Source organism: Bos grunniens, chromosome 23, assembly GCF_055505025.1.
Source record: "Bos grunniens cultivar Pamir isolate PY7600 chromosome 23, Bosgru_T2T1.0, whole genome shotgun sequence".
Taxonomy (NCBI): Eukaryota; Metazoa; Chordata; class Mammalia; order Artiodactyla; family Bovidae; genus Bos; species Bos grunniens.
Genome location: NC_141187.1, coordinates 46867496 through 46891215, shown reverse-complemented (window position 1 = coordinate 46891215; position 23720 = coordinate 46867496). Strand labels below are relative to the sequence as shown.

The 23720-nt window shown below is 46.6% G+C and overlaps 2 protein-coding genes across 6 annotated transcripts in view; one reads left to right on the top strand and one right to left on the bottom strand.

The window, feature by feature from the left end:
- SYCP2L (synaptonemal complex protein 2 like) overlaps positions 1 to 4664 on the top strand; it is a 70614-nt gene extending 65950 nt beyond the window's left edge. For all 5 annotated transcript variants that reach the window (XR_015152559.1, XR_015152558.1, XR_015152561.1 and 2 more), the window contains 3 exons: positions 1029 to 1221; positions 2827 to 2869; positions 4451 to 4664. The gene's annotated coding sequence lies outside the window, so the exon portion shown is untranslated. The remainder of the gene's footprint in view (positions 1 to 1028; positions 1222 to 2826; positions 2870 to 4450) is intronic.
- ELOVL2 (ELOVL fatty acid elongase 2) overlaps positions 3018 to 23720 on the bottom strand; it is a 46509-nt gene continuing 25806 nt past the window's right edge. Inside the window, exons 2-8 of the mRNA XM_086370331.1 lie at positions 20778 to 20841; positions 14840 to 15027; positions 10771 to 10848; positions 8164 to 8335; positions 5644 to 5768; positions 5091 to 5225; positions 3018 to 3301 (exon numbers count right to left, since the gene is read on the bottom strand). Of these exons, the coding sequence (XP_086226457.1) occupies positions 3182 to 3301; positions 5091 to 5225; positions 5644 to 5768; positions 8164 to 8335; positions 10771 to 10848; positions 14840 to 15027; positions 20778 to 20841 (882 nt within the window). The 3' untranslated portion in view covers positions 3018 to 3181. The remainder of the gene's footprint in view (positions 3302 to 5090; positions 5226 to 5643; positions 5769 to 8163; positions 8336 to 10770; positions 10849 to 14839; positions 15028 to 20777; positions 20842 to 23720) is intronic.

Here is a 23720-nt window from a genome sequence, read left to right as displayed (position 1 = left end):
TTACGAATGACCGTTTTCTGAAAGAGTTTAACTTGGTATATGAATACTGCATAAAGGTGACATTGTTATATAAAAGCCCACTGCTTACTGAAATGAATTACACCTCCAAAATTAATTGCTAAAATATAACTTTGTTAAAAAAAAAATTCCTGAGTAATAGGTCATTTGGAATAGCATGCAGAACACATTTTAACTTCTTTGAACCGAATAAAAGGAATCATGACATACTTTAGTGTAAAAATCAATTTATTATACAACAATCATACAGATGCTTTTTATCTACAAGGAAAAAATGGCTTCTCCTGCCTCCCTGGCCACCTCAGTCATGATACTATGTTCTTAAGATATAAGTGTTTTCCAAGGAAAATCAAAAAAGTGCTATCCTTATTTTCCAAATAAGGAAGTCCCCAGAAACATAAAATGAAATGGAAATACTGGAAAGAACTAGACTGGTTTCTTACACAAGAAATGAAGTTCTGTCCATCATAGTAACCTTTTGCCTTAAAAATACCTCTCCAATGTGGGGAGGACTTTCCCCTCAATATGTCTAAATAGTTTAGTATGTAATTTTGATGGGTTGAGATTTCTGTATTTAATTCCAGTAAGTGAACATTCTTTTGTTTGAAAAATTGGAATAAACATATGCTTACCATACTCATATAACTGTTTTCATTCTTATGAGTGAGGAGAAATTTATTTGGGGGGAAAACTTCCCTTTTTTTTTCTAACAAATTATACAGAACTTTTTTTAAAACAGCTTTGCTTTAGGAAAATCACATTAAAAGTAAACATTTTGTTTAAAATTGTAACACTTAATAACAGGTGAAGATAGTTACCTGATTCAGTTTTTGTGACTAAGACTTCATAACCCTGTATTTTTTTTTAACCAGCCCTTGAATGGTTTAAGGCTATAAAGTGTTTCATGAAGCTTCCCTAGGATTACAGATCAAGTCAGAAGTAAGCATCCTGAAGCCTCTATCCAAATCGAGCTGGAGAGTGTAAACTAACCGAGCTTCCCCTTTGATCAGTGGTTTCCAGCTGTCTGGGTCTGCCTCGGCTGAAGGACGCCTCTGTCCTGGCCGTGTGGGGATGGAGCCCACGGGAGCCTCCGGAACTGCAGCTGCGAGGCTGAGTGCAGAGCCGGGGCCTGATGACTGAGGGGAAGCTGGAGACAGCAGCTGACCCGTGACCTCTGCCTTCTGAGCCTCATTTTTACCTGCGGTGAGTGCATTTTGATAACATTGTAGCTCCCCTCTGAGACCTAAAACTGCACCAAAGTCTAGCTCCTCCGAGGGGCTTCCTCCCCAGTCTGTCGAGGACTTTGTTACGGGAGCAGGGAGAGTCATACTCAAAGCGAGCCCTTGTTTTAAAGTGAGTTTCTGGGAGGACACAGTACTTAGAGCTGTGCAGGCATGATGTGATGGAAGGAGGGGGTTGAGCACCCTAGAACAAGACAGCTTTAGGAGACTAGAAAGACCCAAGAGAAAGCGGACATCAGACGGAAGATGTCTGTTCCGGAGAAATGGGTCCGCTGGCAGAGGAGGGGCTGGAGGGCACGATGCCCTCGCCGTGAAGGCTGGTAAGGTCAGTTGCCTTTCAGGGCAGCGGAACCCCGAGGGGCGTTTACAAGAAATAGACGTTGGAAGTGTCAGTATGCCCAGTGTCAGTGTACACGTCAGTACCACAGTCCGTGTTTTTGTTTTCCCATTAAAAATTTTTTTTTTCAAACGGAAGCTCAGAAAACAGAAATGGTCCCCAAAGGACAAAGTCCTTTTGTGCTGTAATGTGTTGGGGCATTTAAGCCTCTGATGTCAATGTTACGACCTAAAAACTTCTTAAAGTAAGGCAGGAAAGCAGAGAGAGTGTCAAAGTGCGCAAATCTCGTTTTTACAGGGTATGAATTATTTTATAGGGTGTAAATCTGTATCAGATCTTCGGATAATACCGTTTCCATTCTTGGGACAATTTAATGGTAGATGACCGCCCTGCCCTTGGGGAGAAAGGAGTGGTCCCTCTCGCCTTCCTCTGTGTGCTTCTCTGCGGGGCTCGGGTTACCCGAGCAGGGCAAGGGTGTGCTGGGCTTGCCAAACCGGCGCTTTTTACTGCGGGCAGTGCTGGAACCTTTCCATAGCCCTCTCTTTCTTCCTATTTTCAAAAACCTAACCTGTAAAGACAAACAGCAGCTATTTGGGGATAATATTCTCAAGTAGGCTCTTAAGAAATCGTTGACAAGGTCAGTATCTATTTTTCCCTCGATGCTCTATTAATTCTAACTTACAGATAGTCCATTGACAGATCATTCTAAGGGCCCAGTGATGGAGATTAGTGGGCTCGAGTCCTTGTTCAGAGAGGAGATAGGCAGCCAAATTCGGATCCTACTTTTAAAATGAACACTGTTATCCTAACCCAGGGTACCTTAACATAGGATGTAGATGTGAATGCATGAATAACTAAGGAAACCCAGTTAAAACAGAAGAACTAGGCCTATCCAGAGCCCTTGTGCTATGAGGGTCTGGGAGATTTTTCTTCAAAATAAAAAAAAAGGAATAAAAAACTATTACCATGTCACTAAGTTGAGAATTAGGAGTAATTGTGGGAATCTGAGATTCTGGAGACAAGACAGACTTGAGAGAGAAAAGGGGTTGCTGGGTTGTCCATCTATGTGACCATTTTAATATTTTCTGGGGTTGATTCCTAAAGGAACAAATGGACCGATTGTGTACTGACAATTATTGCTAAATATAGATTAGAGCATACCCTGTATTTAGAAGATAATAACATTTTGTTTTAAACATTTTAATCTGAACAAAACTAACTTATTTGCAGACTTGCTGTGAGAAACAGTGCTCCCTGTGCCCTGGCTCTGCAGGTGTGTAAGGCGTGGTGGGGACCGTGTCCGGGCGGGGTGGGGCCGGGGGGGGGGGGGCTAGGTTGGTGGGGAGAGGAGAGAAGGCGCACCGGTTCTGAGTTCTGCGGAGTTCTCGCCTCACTGCTGATGAAAGCATTCAGTTAACAGATCAACCCAACAGCAATATATTAATACGTTCCGGATACAAATGATTTATAAACTCAAAAGAAATTAGTTTATGCTAAAACATATATAACTTTCAATTCAGTCTTTGCTTTAAAACAAGCGGATCTGTTAGGCTATTATATATGCTTTGTCTTTGAGACACGACACTTATTGTGCCTTCTTGCTTATTACTCCATTCGCTGTGCTGAAGTAGGCTTTGGAAAAACCATTCTTGACTTCTTTCCCTGCCTCTTCCATGGCTTTCTTCATTGGCTTTTTCCGGTATGTCTGTTGGGATGTGTACATGTTGAAGAGAAAAAGAGAAAGGGATTCTTTAATAGAACCTTGTCTGTAATGTGACTTAGGGTCTAAAACAATGCATGATTTCATTGGGTACTGAACTTTCTAGTATGAATGCTTATTTGTTAAATGATGGTTGTTAAGCTTCTGATTAAAAACAAGACAAATGCATGAATTCCAAGGAAAAGCTGTCTCACCTTACCCACATCAGGTTAGTATTGATATATATTGTTTTATGGGATTAGCATTCAAATTCTGCATTAGTTGCTTACATGGAGGGAATGATTTTTTTGAAGTCTTTTTAAAAAGTCAAGGTATATGTGAAATTCAGTGCATCAGTTCAGGTGTATAACATGATTTAATGCTTGTAAATGATTTACTGCTTGGTAAGTGGTCACACCGTGTAGCTTACCATCCCACATACAGGATTTACCACATTTCCCATCCCACTAGAATTTTTTCTTGTGATGAGAACTTTTAAGATCTAGTCTCAGCAACTTTCAAGTATGCACTATGACTTACTTAAGGATAGAAATTTAAAAAAAAATACAATTCAAGTGAAAAAGTGCTGTTATTTCAAAAGTACTGGTACCTGAGATTTTGGCTTGATGTATGTCTTGGTACAGCCTTCCTATTCAGACAAAATATATGATCTCACTTTTTTAAAAAAAGCGAATAGTATCAACTCAGGATCAGGGCTGACCTTGACTACGGCTTTGAGCACCACTGTTCCCCACTGCTGGACTATGGATTCCTTCAAGTTTCAACACCAAGATGATTCCCTTAGTCTGCCAGCAACGTTCATCATTTTTTTTTTTTTAGGAGAGGGGTGGCTTTGTTTGGTTCTATCAATGGTTGCTGCTTTAGAAATTCTCAAAGGAAACTTTTATCTCACAGGAGACAAAGCCTCGCCAGTCCAATTTCCAAAACACAAGAGCTGAAAAGCTATCAGAAGTTCTGCTCCCCCAGCCGTATTCTGTATAAAACCACCATACATTTGCTCAAAGTCAACCCAAACTAAAGTCAGTGGGCACTTGTTTATTTGCGGGAGAAAATACAGCCAATACAATTTCAGAAGTACTGTTCTGAATGAACTGTATATTCTCATTTTTCTTACGAAGCTTTCTATTTCCGCAGCCCACAGAGGAGCAATTCAAAACCGACCGCCTGAGGCCTGTGCTGTCACTGCTGCCACCGGTTCTTTAGAACAGAGTTGCTCTGAAATTGCGTTTTGGAAATCCCTTCCACGTAAATTGTTAAAAAGAAAATGGCACCTAAGGAAAAGTCAATGTGACCTTCTCATCCTGGTTCACTTCAAAAGAACGTTTTCAAATAAACAGGAAGTCTACAACCTTGCAGTAGCTAATGGCAACAGGTTTTCACCATTAGGTTCATTTAGTCGATGTTTTCCTCCATTCATAGAGATTTCCTAGATCTGTGTTACTATACACAGTGTTTAACTTTCAGAGGTGAGACTTTGGCAGCCTGGTGCAAATACAAGATTCAAATACATAGTATTTTTGATTAAACTTCATAGGCATGCATTGAAAAACGTTTGGCAGAATGCCCACCAGAGCAGTAACAGGGGTTAGTTCTCCTGTGGAGGAGGTGCAGGGAGATGAGTTAGGAATGCAGGTTGCAGGGTGGACTCTGTGCACCTCTGTTATCTGAGCTGATCCACAAGCCTGCACTCCCATAACGTTTAACTGGTAAAATTAAAAACGTAACGCAGAGGTGCTCAGTCTCATGTTTCGCTGTTGACTGAGTTTAAACGTACCTGAATGTAGAAGTTTAAGAAGAGGATGACCAGCGTCATCATGTAAGAAGACTGGAAGATGAGGCAGCCCAAGGGGAAGCCGCAGGGCCTGACCACGGCGCTCATGGTGTGGGTGATGGTGAGCAGGAACTGCACCTGTGGGCGGCAGGGGCGGATCGCTCTGGCTCTGCTGCAAGCCTGCTCCCGGGGCGAGACAGCCCCCAAAGCGCCCGAGGGGCCCACTCTCCTCTCTGGGAGTTTTGTCAGAAGTTAGCAAGTGTGTAAAATTGGCCATCGTTAATTTTCTCTGGGGAACATCTCAGGCCATTTAGCTAGAAACGCTTCAGCAGAGTAACTTCAAAAGTATTCGTCTACATTTCACAGCAAGGAGTGAGCTAGCTGCATATTCCATACGCACAGGACGCATTCCGTACACGAGGGACACTTTAACAAGGTTTTACTCTTAAAAGCCCGTTTTTAGAGAGAGCCTGGCAGCCTCGTGCCTCCAGCTTCCAGGGCTGGGACCGAGCATGCGCCGCAGCCCGCGGGGCGGAGCTGGCGGGGGCGGACGTACCAGCTGGGCCTGCGTCAGGTACTTCTTCCACCAGAGGTACTTGTGCATGGACGGGAACACGGACAGCCCGTAGTAGGAGTACATGAGGATGTGGATGAAGCTGTTCAGGGTGGGGCCAAAGAAACCTAGGAGAGCACAGGAGGCATTATCGTTCCTTTGGAAGGCAGGACCGGCCGTTCTTCGTCAAGCACTGTTCCCCCTGACATAACTGAGCACAAACAACCCAGCGCTCACGTGACTCACCCGATTCCTGTGCCATCATCGCAGGATTCCACCAGACACCTAGAGAGGGGGCTCACCCGGGACTGGCTGGGACTCTGAAAACCGTTTTGCCAGGGCTATGCAGTCTCTGTCATGACTACCATCTAACCAGGAGGCAGAATTTCAGAAAGAACATGTGTTTGCTTTCACTAAACCTTCCAGCCATTTGGGTTGTAGACAGACTATATGATTATAGCCTTCATACATGGCTGAACAGGGCACTTGAGAGTCAGGGAAAATGTACTGCCCTTCATAGTTTGGTAAATGGAATCTCCCTGGAAGGGACCTAGAACCAGGAGATGCTGCAGAATGTGAATCGGGGAAGGTCCCGCAGGATGAGAAGAGGCTGAGCTGGGCTGGGGACTTTCCCAGTGGCCAGGAAGCCTCCTGAACTTCTGGGACAAGGGGTGTCTAACACTTTTGGGTATCTGCTATGCTGAGCTGTGGCGGGGAACCCCCCTGCCCCCGGTCCCCTGCCGTCACCTTCATGACAGGTGCTATCATCCACGTGGGTGAGTCGTGTTTCAGGAAACTAAGGAGCAAGGGCTAAGCCCTGTGTTGGCTCAACTAAGGGTCAAAGGATTGAGCTGCAAGAGGTGAGGAAGTGCACAAGCCAAGGAGCGGGAAGCAGGGTGTGAGAACAACGCCAGCCTACGTGAAGGGCTCCGGACGGGGCGCGCAGAAGGTGAGCACAATGGGCGGGTCCAGGATCCAGGCCGCTGGTCTGTGAGCTGCCCAAGAGACGGGCTGTGCAGCTGGAGGACCACCTAAATAGCTCTGTCCCCTTGCATATATTACTTTGTAAATTTTGTTTCTCATCTGGAAAACTGATATAAGTAAGTACCACTTAAGGTTGTGATGGGGTTAACTATATAAACTAAAAGGCACTGCACATATGGGGGTTAATTAATTTAAATTCTCCTGCCTGGTTTCCCAGTCCTGGATTAACAATCTGGATAGATCAATGCAAATCAGTGAATATGACAAGAGGAACAGCACCAGGACTCTAGCAAGTCCTTATACACTGGCTGGAATGACTTGTCAGGACACTGGATTTATATGAAAGCACAAATATAGTTTCAGAGTACCAGGCAGCACAATATTAGTGATTTTTTTTTTTACCAACCTGAGTTTTCATTTCCATCAATTAATTTTAAAAAAGTAGTTGCTGCTTATAATTTTCATAGTATTCTAGACTGAAAAGAAACCATCACACACACAGAATTCCCGTGAATGAAATACAATGTCTTTACACAATGGTTAAGATCGACTTTTAGATGCTTTAGTGACTTAGAAATGAAACTTGATAATCAAAAAAATACTTAGCCTTGACAACTGTCCTTTGGTATTGATTTTAGTCTACATACTGATTATATCATCAGTCTACTATATTCTTAATAACTAAACTGAAACCAGAGTATGTCAGTCTAGGAGAGGTGGAAAAGGGTCTCTTCTGTCCACTGTGCCTCCAGCAAGCTTACTGGAGTTTAAATTTACATCTTCATAGTCAATGTGCTGCAGATACCCCAGTTTTGTTTTGTTTTTTTAAGTATCATCTCTACAAGTTCCTATATCCTAGGAGAAAATCATTCTGACCTGAGTTGTACCTGATTTTTCATAGAATACTTTTGAATTCTTGGGTATAAACCAATAAATATCCAATAGAAAAGTATTGTTCTCTCTTGAGCGCTGTGTTGATATGTCAGGTCAGAACTGACATGTCAACTGTGAAAGTCAGTGCAGTGAGAGTTATTAACTTTTTGAAAAAGTGAGGTCAATTTTTTTTTAAGTGAATCACACAGAGCCAGGCTAAATACTGTTTCATGGAATTTGTTTCATTCAGTATGAGTGCCCTGGGTTGTGATATAATGTAATATTTATTGATGTCTTAGTAAAAAAAAAAAAAAATTGAAAGCCACTGCTCTGGTGGGTCAGAGGGATGTGATTTTATTTTTTCAGAATGGATAAACAAGCCCCCGAAGTTGAAATGACTGCATCTGTACCACAGCCGAGGGGTCGTGACTAGAAGGCGCTGTTTCTACCAGCCCAGGGCGTGGGGTAACCTGCTCCAGCTGGGGCACGCGCTCCTGCCATCAGATGTATGGTGCATGGAAGAGAAGACATTTTTAAAATTTATCCTAATACTCAAAGGTTTTGCCAGGATCAAAGATGAGAAACGAAACGGCCACCAGCAAACGTGTGCTTCCCCGTGTGACGGGCAGGAGGCCCATTACACAGAACCGACAGATGTATACTTACTTTGCCCACAAGGAATCCAGTTCAAGACGCACCACCAGATGTTAAACATGGAGGCGTGATGGTAGACGTGGAGAAAGGTGACCTGGCTGGTTTTTTTCCGCAACACAAAGAAAATTGTGTCCAGGAACTCTATTAATTTGGAGAAGTAGTACCACCACAACACCCTGGCTACCTGTACGAGAAGTCAAGCGGGAGGAAGACAGGGTGAGCTGTGATGCTGCCCGGGGCCACCTGCCCCTGCGGGCACCGGGCCATGCTCCACCGGCTCACCCGCCCTGCTCCCAGACCAGCGAGAACCGTCTCACCCGGCCTCTGCTGCCATCTATTCCTTATTCCCAGCAATCCAGCCCCATCTAGTGAAAGGAATAATTGTACCTTTCCAAAATATTGGGGGGGACCAAAAAGTCTGTTCCCTTTCCGTGCTCCACTGTTTTCTTTCTGATCTTTTATTTCTTAAACTTGATCAGTTGTATAGAATTCCTAATAGTATGGATTTAGGTGACTTATTTTTCCTAGTGTTGTTTAAACTTATTTCTCTATCCTCCACGTTTTCTGTAAAGAGCAATGACAGAGGCTTAGCTGGATTCAGGTTTAAGGTTGGGGGTAAGATTACAGTTGACCCTTGAACAACGGGGCAGGGATGGTCATGGCACTGACCCCCTGCACAGGCCAGAGTCTGTGTATAACTTACAGCCAGCCCTCCATAGCATGGTTCCTCCGTGTCGGGTTGTACAGCACTTAGTATTTAGTACTGAAAAGAGTCTGTGTATTAAGTGGACCCGTGTAATTCAAACCCACGTGGTTTAGTGGTCATCTGTACTTCAGGCGTGGGTCTGTGTACTTCCTGTGGAATCACGTCAAGAGGCACCCAGCTTCTGGGTGGCCCGCTGACACTAACAGCAGCAGAGTCCAGGTGTTAACAGCGTCACCTAATCATCGCGAAGCTTCCACTCAGCTTTCACCCGGTAGCTTCATCGTTTACAGATGACTGCCGTCTGGGCCCATTACCCTTCACTAGAAGCTGCAAAATGGTGCTTTTCAAATTCTCTTCATACTTACGTGCATGTTTTTGTCTTTATAGAAATAGTTCTTCCTCTTTAGCTATTTGGAAACTTTACATAGCAGGTGAGATGATGTTAGTCACTCAGTCGTGTCCAACTCTGTGACCCCGTGGACCATAGCCCTCCAGGCTCCTCTGTCTGAGGGATTTCCCAGGCAAGAATACTGGAGTGGGTTGCCATGCCCTCCAGGGGATCTTCCTGACCCAGGGGATCGAACCTGGGTCTCCCCCATTACAGGGAGTTTCTTTATTGTTTGAGCCACCAGGGAAGCTCTTCCTCTTTAGCTATTTGGAAACTTACATATGAATGGCAGGATAGATGTTTGATTCAATTTTTTTTTTCTAGAATTACTTGGTGTCCTAGTAACCTTCAAAAAGTAACAACGATTTTTTTTTAGTGTCATTTTAAACTCGTTTAGTTTTTATAAATTTGTCAGTATTCCTTTTGATACTCAAACTGTCCCACTTTAGCTGTGGGAGTCCCTTTAAGCTGGCCCTTACATCTTCTTGTCGTGACCCCAGCTTCCTGGCTCTGTCACATGATGTCCTGGATTCTTCTCATATATGTACTTCCCCCCAACCAAACAGGAATCGGTCAACTCTCTAAGAGCACTAAACCCTCCTGGTGGATTATATTTAGAGAGCATGATGTGGGTATCACTGCTGGTTTCTCAGAGACTAACTAGACCTCTCCTGTGAACAGAGCTAAAAAGCACGTTTTAGAAAGAATGTTCATTTTGATATTTCTGATTTAAATCTATGATTACTGAGTCTTGGTTTCTCTTTTCTATGTTTCAAATATTAGTTGTAATGATATTAACATTATTATGTACTTTATCTTAAGCATACCTGTAATAGTCCCACAAAAAGCAATACCAATATTTTTATTAATAAGAGCAGCCCCCCTTTCCAAATTACTGAATGCCGTTGAGGTCATCTCGCTCAGGGTGTGCACTCAAACACTGTTTAAAGGCACATGAAAGAATTCCTTGGGTGGTTATGTCAGCAACTTAATATACGGGTAATTATTTTATTTCCAAGATGTGGAATAAGAGGCTGCCTTGCATTCTTTTAAAATTTGCTTTATAATTATGTGAAAACACCTACTGTTTCTGAAAATTAGACAAGGGACATTCAGAGAAGTCCAATTTCCACCTCTATCTACTCTGCCCTGGTCCCTCCCCTAAAAGGAAACAAGCATGTTTGCTTATGGTTTTAAAAAGAAACAATGGCAGAATAAACTAAAAGCTAAGACACGCATATTCCTATCATTTTCTGCACATGAGGCCCTGTACTATAGGCATGGTCTGTGGGTTGCTGTTTTCACTGAGCTCCATCCTGGAGATGATTCTGTATCAGGACAGAGGTCATCCCCATTCCACTTTGCAAAGGGATCTATTCAAGGTTTGTTCCATCTGTCCCCCAAATGAGCACTTCTACTACGACGGAGACCCCTGCTTATCTAAGCCCAGCCTCCATCCTCGTCTCTGGGAGGAGAAAGCTTTCTCTCCTTTTCAGTGAGAAATGGTTACAAACAGCTGACTCACCCGGATGTCGGCCTCCCCTGCACTGGTCAGATCCTGACACTGTAAGTTGTACCCTCCTTCCCAACTGGAGAGAATAAGCTGCCAAAGAAACAAAGGAGAGGAAAAAAATCAGTGCAAAAATTTGGACGAAAACTCAACTTCCTATTCATGTTTCTGATTGGCATCTATTCAAGGTTTGAGTTCTTCCCAGTATGAGCTTTACTCAATCCTGTTCCCAAATACACAGTATCAAAGGACCTAATTTCTTGCTGCTGAACTGGTATCAGTGGTTAAAATCCTTGGTTAATATAGGATTTACTTCTAACCTTCACAGCCACCAGAAACAGAATTTAGCTATCATTTGAGTAACAAAATATTTTCCGTAAGCAATTATCTAATCATATGCTCTACAAATACAATATAGAATTAAATGTAAACAGATGTGAAGAAACTACACTAAAATTTAAGTACTTTATTGGCTTACATGTATTTGTTATTTGATCATCCCAAAGTTATGAATTATGTACTTATTACCATTTTCCATGAGAAAACCAGGGCTCACAGACATTCTGAAGTCATTTTCTTCATTGTGTTTATGCTATGTTGTAATCAGTCATTTTTGCGATTATAACTGATACACATCTGTTTTCCCCATTATGCTCAAAAAACAAAGCTCCATAAAGTCCATGCCTCCTTCTTTGCTCATTTTTTGCAACTACAATTCCTTGTCCAATGCCTGGCACAGAGAAAGTCCTCAATGACTATTTGCTTGTGATCACACGACTGTAAGTAGTAGAATGACAACTGGATTCAGGTCTTCTAATTCCTTGTCTAGTTTTGCTTCTACAACTTAAGGAAATGAACTTTCTTTGTGGGAAATTCTATAAAAGTTTTCTGCCTTCTTGCTCACTGTTACTAAGAAACTTAAAATTCTAGACTATAAGGTCTTTGGCTTTGATTTACATATGATATATGTGAAAGCCTATAATTTTCTGTAGCTTATCAAAAAGGTGTAAAGGGACCGACTGTTAGACAGAGCAGGGAGGGAGGGATGTTAATGAACTGAACACCAAGAAAAAGAGATAAACTCAAAGAACACAGAATGTTTCAGAACCTTCATGAGTCTTCCATATCCTCCACTGCTTCTCTTCTAACAAAATCACCCCAGTTAACATTGTGATAAGTATAGGTTATCAGGATAAATGAATCCAGGGAAAGTAAGAGAGACTGAACCTTCCTGGTGGGTCTATTACAGATCAAGTCACCCCCAGGTCCCAGAGCTGTCCCTGTTGGTTCTCAAATGGGAGCTGGTGGGAGGCCCCAGTGGATCCAGGAATATCTAGAAGTGTATGTAAATTTTTTCTGCCTTTTTCAAAATAAAGTTACTTAACTTTGTTTAGAAAGATTAATTAAAAACCTCCATGGTCAGGCTGTAGTTCTGCAGCTCGGGGCTCTACCATCTACCGTGTTTATGTAATAGCAACACCACAGTAGGAAAGAACAGGCCATGCTCTGCTTAGTCAGCTGTCCCCCGGCTGTCCCCTCCCCACCGCACCCCTGCAGAACCATCTGACAGACTGAGTGGCAGAGCAAGCAGCCAGGCTGGGGAAGGCTCAGAGTGCCTCACCCCAGACCCCTCCTGCTGCCCTGGGCGTGCTGGTTTGCAGGAAGCACCCAACCTGAGTGTTGAAGAGGAGGAAACCAGGCTTTCAAACAGGGCTGTCAGCCTTAAGGAGGTGTGGGCCAACTCGCTCCAGAATATGACTAGAATCCACTCCGAGTCCACACCACTGGTGTCTGTGACTGTAGCACCATCAAGTCCCCCCAGCAGAGCCTCTGCTTCCATGCTTGCCCCAACTCGCTGAGTCCATTCTCCATGTAGAAGATCCCATCACTCATCCATTAACATCCTTCGATGGCTCCTCCTAAGAACAGCCAAATTCCTGGCGAGGCCCTGGGTAACCTGCTCCCGTCCAGCTCGTCTCGCATCACCCGTCTCTGTCCACTCTCCTTGGCACACCGCTGCTTCTCGTGGTCCTCGACCACCACCCTGAGCTTGCTGCGGCCTCGAGGCCTCGCCAGATCTTGACCTGCCTGGCCTGCTCTCATCACTGCGCGCAGCTCAGCCATCGCCTCCTCAGAGAGGCCTCCCCAACCCCACCTGGGCCAGTGCTCCCTCTTGCACTTGGGCCGAGGCTGTGCTCCAGAGCCTGGGACTCGACCTGACACCGTGCAGGGCCTGCAGGGTGCGCTTGCTGGAACAGTGTTAGTGGTTTCAGGGCAGCTTCCTGGCCTAAGCACACGTCTGGCCTGAGTGTAACAGGTTAGCAAGGTTAAGGTAAGCTACCCCTTGACTAGTCTACGAACACAGCCTGTAGTGTAAGGGGGAAGACCTTAAACCCCGAAAGAGGTTAGGTCAGGAGACTAGGAGGCACTCAACCACCAGCAGTGATTTTGAACTGAGAGATGGAAAAGTCTGAGAAGAGAAACAGCAGACCAGTGGGAGCTAAAGCTCACAGTGGAGAATGCGCTCTGTGCAGGGGTTTCTCCCTAAAAGAGACAAACCCCGTACATGTATGTGGCGGCTCAGGCACTGAACTGTCGTTCTCGTTCCTGCCGTCGGTGCCTGTTGTGGACTTCGTCCTGACTCATAGGACTGACTGTCTCCTGCACTTGCGCGCGTCTGTGAGCTCTTCGAGAACAGGAACCACCTCTGACCTCGCTGTGGCCCCTGGGCCGCAACGAGCGTGGGCTCGCTGAGTGCCGGCTGAACAGAACTGACGTCCTGACACCCAGGAGGGAGTGAGGCAGGACAGACGTCGCGTCTCCATCTTACAGCTAAGCTGGCTGAGTGAGTCCCCCAGGGCCGCAGAGGACGTGGAGAGCCGCCACCGCGCTCGGGCCTCCCGCCTCCGCTGCGCCGACGCCTCCCGCGGGGCTCACACCTCTGACCGAGTGAGCCCGCCAGGCGGGCCCTGCAGACGCGTGGCCGCTGAGACCCGCCCCGGGAAGAGTGCCTCTCCCTGCTGCACAGGGAGGAATAAGCCCGTAAATTACTCTCTCGCAAGAGAAAACTAAAATTGAGCCAGGAGGGAAACTAAAATGCAAGTTCCCCGTTTAGACTCAGGTGGTGTGATTTTAGAGCTGTCAGGGTGGCCTTCCTGACCCCAAGCTCTGCCACCTGCACTCTGATGCCTCCAGTCCCATAATTAGCGTTTCAAAACATTTTAGATGATGGTTATTAACCATCATTAGGATGGTGCCTATTAGGCTAATTAAACACAGATTAAAAACTAGGGGTGAGAGGGCCTATGTTTTAGACAAGAATTTATTTCCATTCAGAATCCAAGGAGCCCAGGAAGGCAGCTATGTGTGTGCCACTGTTAGCCATTTATAATATATATGAATGATTTTATCCTAATTTTTCTCCAAAAAGATTCTGTTTTAGTTCTCTCTCTCTCGAGGTTTATTTAACACTTTAAGATTTCCTCTTGTATTACAGTAAATACCCTTTGGCTGTGTAGGCAGGGCCATCATTACTTGTTCTTTTTCTTGTGAAATCACTCAGGTTTGGCAGATTATAAAGGAATAGGGAAGACATGATGCAATGCAGGCTACTATAGCCAAGCTGGGATGTCACCCCAGGCCTCCGGGAGGTGGTCCTCAGGACACACAGTGGCCCGGAGATGCGAGGAGCATCCTTTAAGGGATGTTATGTTTGCATTTCAGTCAGACTAACTGTATTTAATGTTTAATTGAAAAAAATACTGTTACTCAATAGCTCAGGCAAACCAGTTTAACTTTTCTAAGCCTCAGTATGGTAATCTATAAAAGGAGAAAACAATAATACATGATCTTTAAGCCCATTCAGATCTAAATTGTGATTTTAAATTACAACTAAAGACTAAGGACTAAAGAAATAGGTCTAAATTACAATAAGAAAAATTCAAGTTAGAAACAAAGACTTCCACCCATGTGGAAGGAATAATATCAGACGCTGGAACAGCTTCTTGAGATATTAAAGATCAGTATTGATAGAAACCGTGGAAAGTTCTGCAATGCCAGACGTAACTGTTTTGCGGACACTTACCTCTGCCAGCATGTATGCGGAAAGAAGTGTGATTCCAAGATTGTACAAGGTGAGGATGCCCCTGAGGGAAAGAGCAGGTCTGTTCCTCATGCATCTGTTGCCCAGCCATATCAACAGCAGGTATAAAACAGTGAGAGAAAAGGTAGGGAGGTAGGAGTCCAGCATGAACCATCCTCTGACTCGAGAATCTGAAAAGAAACACACAGTGAGAATCCCACAGAGCACCCTGCGTGCTTAGTAAGGAGATGCCGTCTCGTGCGCTGCGTGTGTCGCACCAGGCCCAGCAGGGAACCGTGGGCCGCAGCGTGAGCAAGCTGGATTCGGGTTCCATTCGGAAGAAGAAACCAGTGGGGCTGAAATAGTTAAGGAAGGTTCCACGGCGCCAACAGGGCTTAGGCCGAACACGCAGTGACAAATCAGAGAGGTGGGAAGTGATGGTTCTCGATGTCTAAGTGGCAGAGTCCTGTGTTTACGCTCAGTAAGCAGCAGGCATGTGTATTACGCTGTCCCACACAAACGGCTAAGCAAGCGTCAGCACCTGCAGGAGGCCATCGGGCAGTCAGCAGCTGTCAGGACGTGAATCCACACCCAGCTCCTGGGTCACTGCATCTTGCTGCTGCCTCCATGGAGCAGCTCTGGGAGGCGGGACAGAGCACACGTCCATACTGCGCCCTAGCTCCAGCACCCACACCCCCTGGAATCAGCTTAGGATCACTATAGAAACCAGGAGTGGTTAGAGTCCAGCTGGTCCAAACAGGGCAGCGGGATTACAGGAGGGCGAGGGCGAGAGGCTGGAACGAGCCTTGGAGCTGAGGGTTTGGAATGGAGAACAGGAAACAAACCAAGGATCCAAATCTGATCGTGGACCAAGAGTACGCACAGCCAGGAGGCAAGTGTCCCTTACTCTGGAGAGTGAACACGTACAAACCTAAAGAAGCTTTTCATGAAGATGGCACCAAAGGCGAAGAAGGAAGCCCCAACCCCTCCTAAAGCCAAAGCCAAAGCAAAGGCTTTGAGGCCAAGAAAGCTGTGCTGAAAGGCATCCACAGCCACAAACAAAGACCGGACGTCACCCACCTTCCAGTGGCCCAGAACACTGTGGCTCAGGAGGCAGCTCAAACATTCTCGAAGAGCGCCCCCAAGAGAAACAAACTGGACCACTGTGCCATCGTCAAGTTCCCCCTCACCACCAAGTCAGCCGTGAAGAAGACAGAAGACCACACCACACGGGTGTCCACTGTGGGTGTCAAGGCCAACAAGCGCCCAATCCAACAGGCTGTGGAGAAGCCCTCTAATGCTGACGTGGCCAAGGTCAACACCCTGATCAGGCCTGATGGAGAGGAGAAGGCATATGTTTGACTGGCTCCGGACTATGATGCTTGGATGTTGCCAACAAAATTGGGATCATGTAAACTGAGAGTTGGGCTATAAAGAAAGCTGAGCACCAAAGAGTTGATGCTTTTGAACTGTGGTGTGGCAGAACACTCTTGAGAGTCCCTTGGACTGCAAGGAGATCCAACCAATCCATCCTAAAGGAAATCAGTCCTGAATATTCATTGGAAGGACTGACGCTGAAGCTGAAACTCGAATACTTTGGCCACCTGATGCAAACAACTGACTCATTTGAAAAGACCTGATGCTGGGAAAGACTGAAGGCAGGAGGAGGGGGCGGCAGAGGATGAGATGGTTGGACAGTATCACTGATTCAATGGACATGAATTAGAGCAAGCTCTGGGAGTTGGTCAGGGACAGGGAAGCCTGGCGTGCTGCAGTCCATGGGGTCACAAAGAATCAAGACACAGTTGAGCGACTGAACTGAACTGAAACGGAGTCCAGCTAGCTAATTCCAAATATAAAAGTTTTCACTATTAAAAAAAACAACCTAAAGAAAACATACACAATAGAACTATAATACAGTCAGTAATTAGAAAATAACTGGAGGCACAAAGTGATTTTTGTTCTCTGTTCTGCTCCTTTTTGTTGTAGTCTAGAGAGAGAAAATGGTTTGGCCCAGAATTATGAGAACTTCACACTGACTCTGATCTCTGTAAACAGAGCTGTTGGAGCTGGGTTCTCCCTTTCCGGGATCCCTCTGGTCCCCAGAGCCCCAGTTCCCCTTCTGCTCCCTGCCACCCCACCCAGCCCCTGGCTCTCCACATCCCATCCTGCAGAGCACAGTTTCTATGAGCCAAGTGCCTTCTCGAGCTCTGTGGCATCACTGATGCTGTGAACTTCCCACATCTGTGACGGAGCTGAAAGGTAAGGGGAGCGTTCCTGCAGGTAACAAGTTATCTTTTGCACAAGGGGCTCATAACCATCTGTCCTGAGGTCTGCACACCGTGCCACTTCCTAATGTCCACCTCCACATCTAAAGCCTGCGCGTCCTTCAAGGCCCACGTCAAGGGCCTGGCCTCTGAGGGAAGCCACTTCCCACTGCTCTTCCATAACTACAACTCTTCAGTGTAACAAAACAGTGATCAATTTACAGTTTGCATGTTATCATGGCGATAGTGTGTGTGCTGGTCGCTCAGTCGTGTCCAACTCTTCACGACCCCATGGGCTGTAGCTTGCCAGGGTCCTTTGTTCATGGGATTTCCCAGGCAAGAATACTCGAGTGGGTTCCCTTCTCCAGGGGATCTTCTTGACCCAGGGATTGAACCCAGGTCTCCTGCATTGCAGGCAGATTCTTAACCATCTGAGCCACCAGGGAAGCCCATGTGGCTATAGCACTGTTTTTATAATGAACATTTGCTGAGCACTGATTCTGTGCCACACACAGACCTAAAGCCTTTTATATGTGTTAACTTAAAATTCTCAAAACAATCTAATTATATAGGTGATCTTATTTTGAACAGCTATATAGAGGTGTCATTGCCATATACAAAAAACCCTGCACACTTTTCCTGTGTACAATCTGATGAGTTTGCTACTGCTAAGTCACTTCAGTCGTGTCCGACTCTGTGCGACCCCATAGACAGAAGCCTACCAGGCTCCCCCGTCCCTGGGATTCTCCAGGCAAGAACACTGGAGTGGGTTGCCATTTCCTTCTCCAATGCAGGAAAGTGAAAAGTGAAAGTGAAGTCGCTCAGTCGTGTCCGACTCTTAGCGACCCCATGGACTGCAGCCTTCCAGGCTCCTCCGTCCATGGGATTTTCCAGGCAAGATTACTGGAGTGGGGTGCCATTCATATGCAAACCCCTGTGCTGCCAACACCACAGTCAAGGTGATGGATAACTCCATCCTATAGGTGGAATTATCTCTGGTTTACAATAGAGAAAAACTGAGTAAAACAGTTAAGTAACTTGCACTAAACCCTACCCTGCCTCTGCTTATGGTATTGAGTTAAACAGTGTCCCCCAGAAAGGTGTGTTCAGGTCCAAACTCCTGGTCTCTGTAGATGCGGTCCTACTGAGAAATAGGGCCTTTGCAGACACAAACCGGCTAACATGAGGCTGTACCAGGTGAGGTGGGCCCTGCTCAGGGAACTGTGTCCTGAGAAGAAGGGGAGGTGCAGGAGGAGAAGGCCACGTGGAGACGGAGGCAGAGACCGGGGTGATGGAGCGATGGAGCTCCAGGGCAGCGGCCGGAAAGCCCTGAGCGGGAGGTGTGGACAGAGCGCTCCCGGAAGCGCAGGGCGGGCAAGGCTCTGCTGACACCGTGTTTCCAGAACAGGGAGAGAATGAACTGCTGTTGTCTTAAGCCGCACAGTCTGTGGGAGTTTTGCTACAACAGCCCCGGAAACGAACACATGCAGTTGACTTCTGCGCTTTCTGTCTCAGAGGTTGTGGTTTCAGGCCCCAGCCAGTGTACTCTGAGAGGTGAGACTACCTTGTATTTCTACTCAGTCTCACTCATAACTTACAGCTGCTTAATGTGGAGGTGAAGGGGACAGTCATCAAACGCATGCCCGCCGACAGGTCAAGTACGTGATGCAGTGCTCAAGGCTGTGACTGTCTTGTGTCACAGTCCTGTAAACAATGGCCATGGTTGTTAGGGAGGCTCACAATTGCCCTAACCAAAACTCAGGACCGAGCACTTATAAATCATCGTCTTTGGGACCTGAGACATTAACTCTGCAGCGGGGTCAGGTATTTGCCCAGAACAATCTCTCTGGATGGTGCCAACATGGCACGGGTACAGCCGGAAAAGGCTTGGGGATGCCTGTCGGTTCCCCAGGGGATTTGCCACATGATTTCAGCCCACCCACTTCTCAAGGGAGAGGAGGGTGCCTGCCGGCCGGGAGGCTCAGCCTCCTGTCACCACAGACGTCACCTGATCAGCGATCAACTGTCAACCTCACAGTCTCCTCGCAGCAAAGGAAATTTCCATAAAAATGACCGAAACTGAGCAAACAACTGCAATCCCGTCCTTAACTGCTCCTGTCCACGTAATTCCAGGTGACAGTGGCCTCACTGATGCCAAAGCTCAGTGTGACCTTGGCTCAGACACTGCCTGTTAAGTCTCTGGTGGAGACGTCACGTGCTGGCCCGTCACCCAGAAGCCCCGCGTGCCTGCTGGAGTGCCATGTCCTCGACACTGCCTGCTACAGCAGTGCCACAGAGGGCACGTCACACAAAGCGGGCTAAGAGCGACCGACATCCCACTCTGCCCGCCCCACGGCGTCATCACAAGGAGGAAATGGAAAACAAAACGAAGACCAAAGACAATGTGAATACACAGATGAGTATATTTGAAAGCTCTCTACAATCAGAGTAGCATCTCACTAACACTATGCAAGTGGTCACGCTCAGGACAGTTTACGCAGCCTGTGTCCCAGCGTGATTCTATTTAAAGGTTCTGAGAAACTGGAAAACCTCATTTCCCTCTCCTCCCACCCCCTAATGCTGAGCAGACAACTTGTAAATTCTCCAGCTTTGTGAACCAGCAAGGCTCAAGGGAAACAAAAGCATGCTCTTGAGACTTTCCTCATTTATTTGCAAAATACATAGTGTCTAATTGGTTCCTAGGACCGTTAAGACACCGTGGAGATACCAGTCATGGGTCCTGTCCTCATGGAAGAAAGAGCTATTAATCAAGTGCATGAAGGAAATAAACAGAAGCTGAAACAGAGCATAATGACAGGTTTAAGAGTCGCTGCTTTTGAGGGCAGATCTCCGCCGTCCTGGTGAGGGAAAGGCTATCTGAGGAGGGGACGGTTAAGCGGACATCTGACAGTGTAAGAAGGAGCTGACCGTGCTGGGGAGCAGCAGCATAGGAATGAACTTTACACTCAGAGGAAGGAGAAGATGTCTAGAGCATGGGGAGAGTGGACAGCTGGGGCCGGACAGTACAGGGCTGCGTGGTCCACGAGGAGCTGGGTTTTATCCTGAGGACGCAGGGAAGACCTGATGGGTTTTAAGCTAGAGTGCTGCACAATATGACTTAGGCTTTTGAAGTCTTACTGCAGCTGCCGCTGAGCAGACGATGAGGAAGGGCAGCCGCGTCAGGAGGCCCCCCGTGGTCTGAGTGGGCGGTGATGGACGAACCACCAGGACCCTCCGGATGGCTGGGAGCTGAGGAGTCTGAACCGTGGCTCTGGGCAGGGAAAGCCCAGAGTGTCTAGAGGGAGTCTATCGGACAGGGAGGGGCAGAGAGACCGTGTGTGAGGATGTGGGAGGCGGGTGGAGGAGGGGAAGAGAGGAAGAAGCAGGCTTGGAAGGAAAGGACTGCCACCATGGCAGCCGCGGAGGGACCAGAGACACGGATGGCACTGGGCTGTGTTCCTGCCCCCAGGAGAGGCTGGAGGGCAGGAGGCGGGGGCCCTGCAGGGACGGGGGAGGGGCGGCAGGTCTCTCAGGGGAGGAGGGGCCCCAGGGGGAGGGGTGGCAGGTCTCTCAGGGGAGGCGCCAGACTGTTCCCCAGACACCTGCAAGGGCACCATCCTCTTCTCTAACTAGACGGTGCTCCTTCCACATTGAGTTCTCAAGTTCTCACTCACCCCGAGGTCCAAACATATTGTCCAAAACAGCATTGACTTCATCATCAAAGGCCTTTAGATGCTCCTGAAAAGACAAAGAAAAAATGATTTAAGCAGATGCTTCTGGAATCTCTCAAAATGAACCACTGCCAACAACACACGGTTGACAGAATCCAAGGGTCCTGGCCTCGGGGACTTTTGACTGCGGAGATTTATGGGAGGTGGACCAGGGATGCGGCCTCACCATCACCAGCCTGTAAGGACTGGGAAGGAAACAGTTTCTCTTTCCATTTCTTAGGTAAAAGGAGTCCTGGAGGACAGTTTGGAACCTTCAAACGCTGAAGGGTGACTGACTGTCCCATGTCCTTTGAGGATGCTTAGAGAGGTAGAAGCTTCTCCACAAACAACTCCTACTGTTGCAGTTCCTGGGCTATGTGCAAACCACATGGAAGTCTACACCTGCAGGACACACACAACATCTGTGTGCAAGCCACAGGGAGAGTCTACACCCGCAGGATGCACATAACATCTGTGTGCAAGCCACAGGGAGAGTCTACACCTGCAGGACGCATCTAACGTCTATGGGCAAGCCGCAGGGAGAGTCTACACCCGCAGGACGCACATAATGTCTGAGCAAGCCACAGGGACAATCTACACCCATAGGATGCACGTAACGTCTGTGGGCAAGCCACAGAGAGTCTACACTCGCAGGATGTGTGAAATATCTGTGTGCAAGCCACAGGGAGAGTCTACACCCACAGGACACAACCTAATATTAAAGAAAAATTCAGCTGAACTGTATTTCACAAAGCTAAACATAAAACTACAAAGACAACTCATTTTTCAAGGAAGGAAATTAGGTACTATGGCTATTTTTCCCATTGTCTTTATGTTTTGTTTTTCAAAACATTTTCAGTACATTAGCATCCATTTACTATTACAATAGATAGTGTCACTAGGGTATCCCAAATTAATTACCACCACTTTAGTGGGTTCAGGGTGGGACTGGAGAGTTTCTGCTGAGCATTGGGTGGCTGATAAACTGGCTGCTGGCCCCTCTTCACGCTGGAGTGCCATCACACCGCTCAGAATACCTGCTCAGGTGTTCCCTTCCCCTGCTGCTAAGGTCTGGAGCACCTCCTCCAGGAAAGGTAGGAAGAGAAGAACAATGCACAGTGTTCCTAGGAAAGGGAACTCTGACAAGGATTTCAGGTGAGTGGACTGGTCTCTGACAGCAAGTGAGTTTCCTGGATGGTTGTCAGGAAGTTCACGCAGAACATTCTCCCTGATCAACAGCTGGTGTGCAGTCAAACGCAGTTTATTCTCAAAGAAAATCTAAGTGCCACAGAGGAGACTCAGAAAAGAAGACGTGTGTGTTGGTGATCAGCACTTACTGTCTGCACCTGTCCCACATTCATGACATTGATCTGGAGGGAATTTCAAGGAAACGTAGGTCTCTGGGAACCTCAGGCAGCTTGGGGAGGAGGATGAGGATGAAAGACGAGCATTTATGAGCACCCACGACTTGCTGACCAGTGAATTAGGACCTTTATTACTTCACTGTATCTCTATGGAAAGTATATAGACTCAACTGGGCTTCCTTGGTGGCTCAGTGGGAAAGAGTCCACCTGCCAGTGCTGGAGACATGGGTTTGATCCCTGGTCCGGGAAGACCCCACATGCGGCGGAGCAACTAAGCCCGCACGCCTCAGCTACTGAGCCTGGGCTGTGTGCCTGGAGCCCGTGCTCTGCAACAAGAAGAGGCCTCAATGAGAAGCCCGCGCACCACAGCTACAGAGGAGCCCCTCTTGCCCCAGCTAGAGACAAGCCCACACAGCAATGAAGACCCAGCACAGCCAAAAATATATAAATAGATAAATTAGAAAAAAAACAAACAAACAACTATCTGAACTAAACCCACTTTGGAAGATTTTAAATAGGGTTTTTATCTTTGGTTTCCATGAGGGACATCCTGGGAGACCTCCAGATTGGGGAAAGGTCAGTTACCTAACATCTCAAGGTGAAACGGTTTTATTTGCGCTGCTGTCCAAATAGGGCAGACCTGTCTAGAGGCCTCTCATTCCCGAGCAAAGAAGGTTAACCTCGCTGATGTACCCACCCTCACAACAAACACCAACGAAATCTTTTCCATTGCTACATCTACCCACAATGCTTAAACTTTCCCAGTTTGTTTGCTAGCATTCAAAATCCATCTTCCAGTGTCAGCAGATCTAATACAATGCTGAAAGTCACAAGGCTTGTATTACTTCTATTATCTTTCAGAAATTCAGTCACAGTGGAGGAAAACAGAAACAAAAGAAAAGCTAAGAAGAGAAGACAGGAAGAGTAAACAGAATGAAAGATAACTATGAATGAATTCTTTCTCATTAACTTCATGATTTATTAACCAATTTTCTGGACATTACCATGTAACAGCACCATGTTAGATGCTGACATATGAAGTCAAATGAGGCATGGCCCTTATCATCACATAGGCTAACAGACAAGTCATCAGTAATTAGGGGTCAGTTTCTTAAGTATGATAGGAAGGGTTAACAGTGGTGCGCTGTAAGAACCATGAGAAAGGAAATGTTGCCGCTGCTGCTGCTGCTAAGTCGCTTCAGTCGTGTCCGACTCTGTGTGACCCCATAGACGGCAGCCCACCAGGCACCTCCATCCCTGGGATTCTCCAGGCAAGAACACTGGAGTGGGTTGCCATTTCCTTCTCCAATGCATGAAAGTGAAAAGTGAAAGCGAAGTCACTCCAGCCATAAAAAAGCGTCCTTGAGTATATTGTTCATAATTACATGAATAAAAAGGGAAAGAAGGTTGTTCCCAAGGTGGGGGGCGGGGGGAGTCCTGGGTTTTCCTGGTGGCAAAGAAGGTGGTAAAGAGTCCACCTGCCGAGACAGGAGACACGGGTTTGATCTTTGGTCCAGGAAGATCCCACATGCTGCAGAGCAAC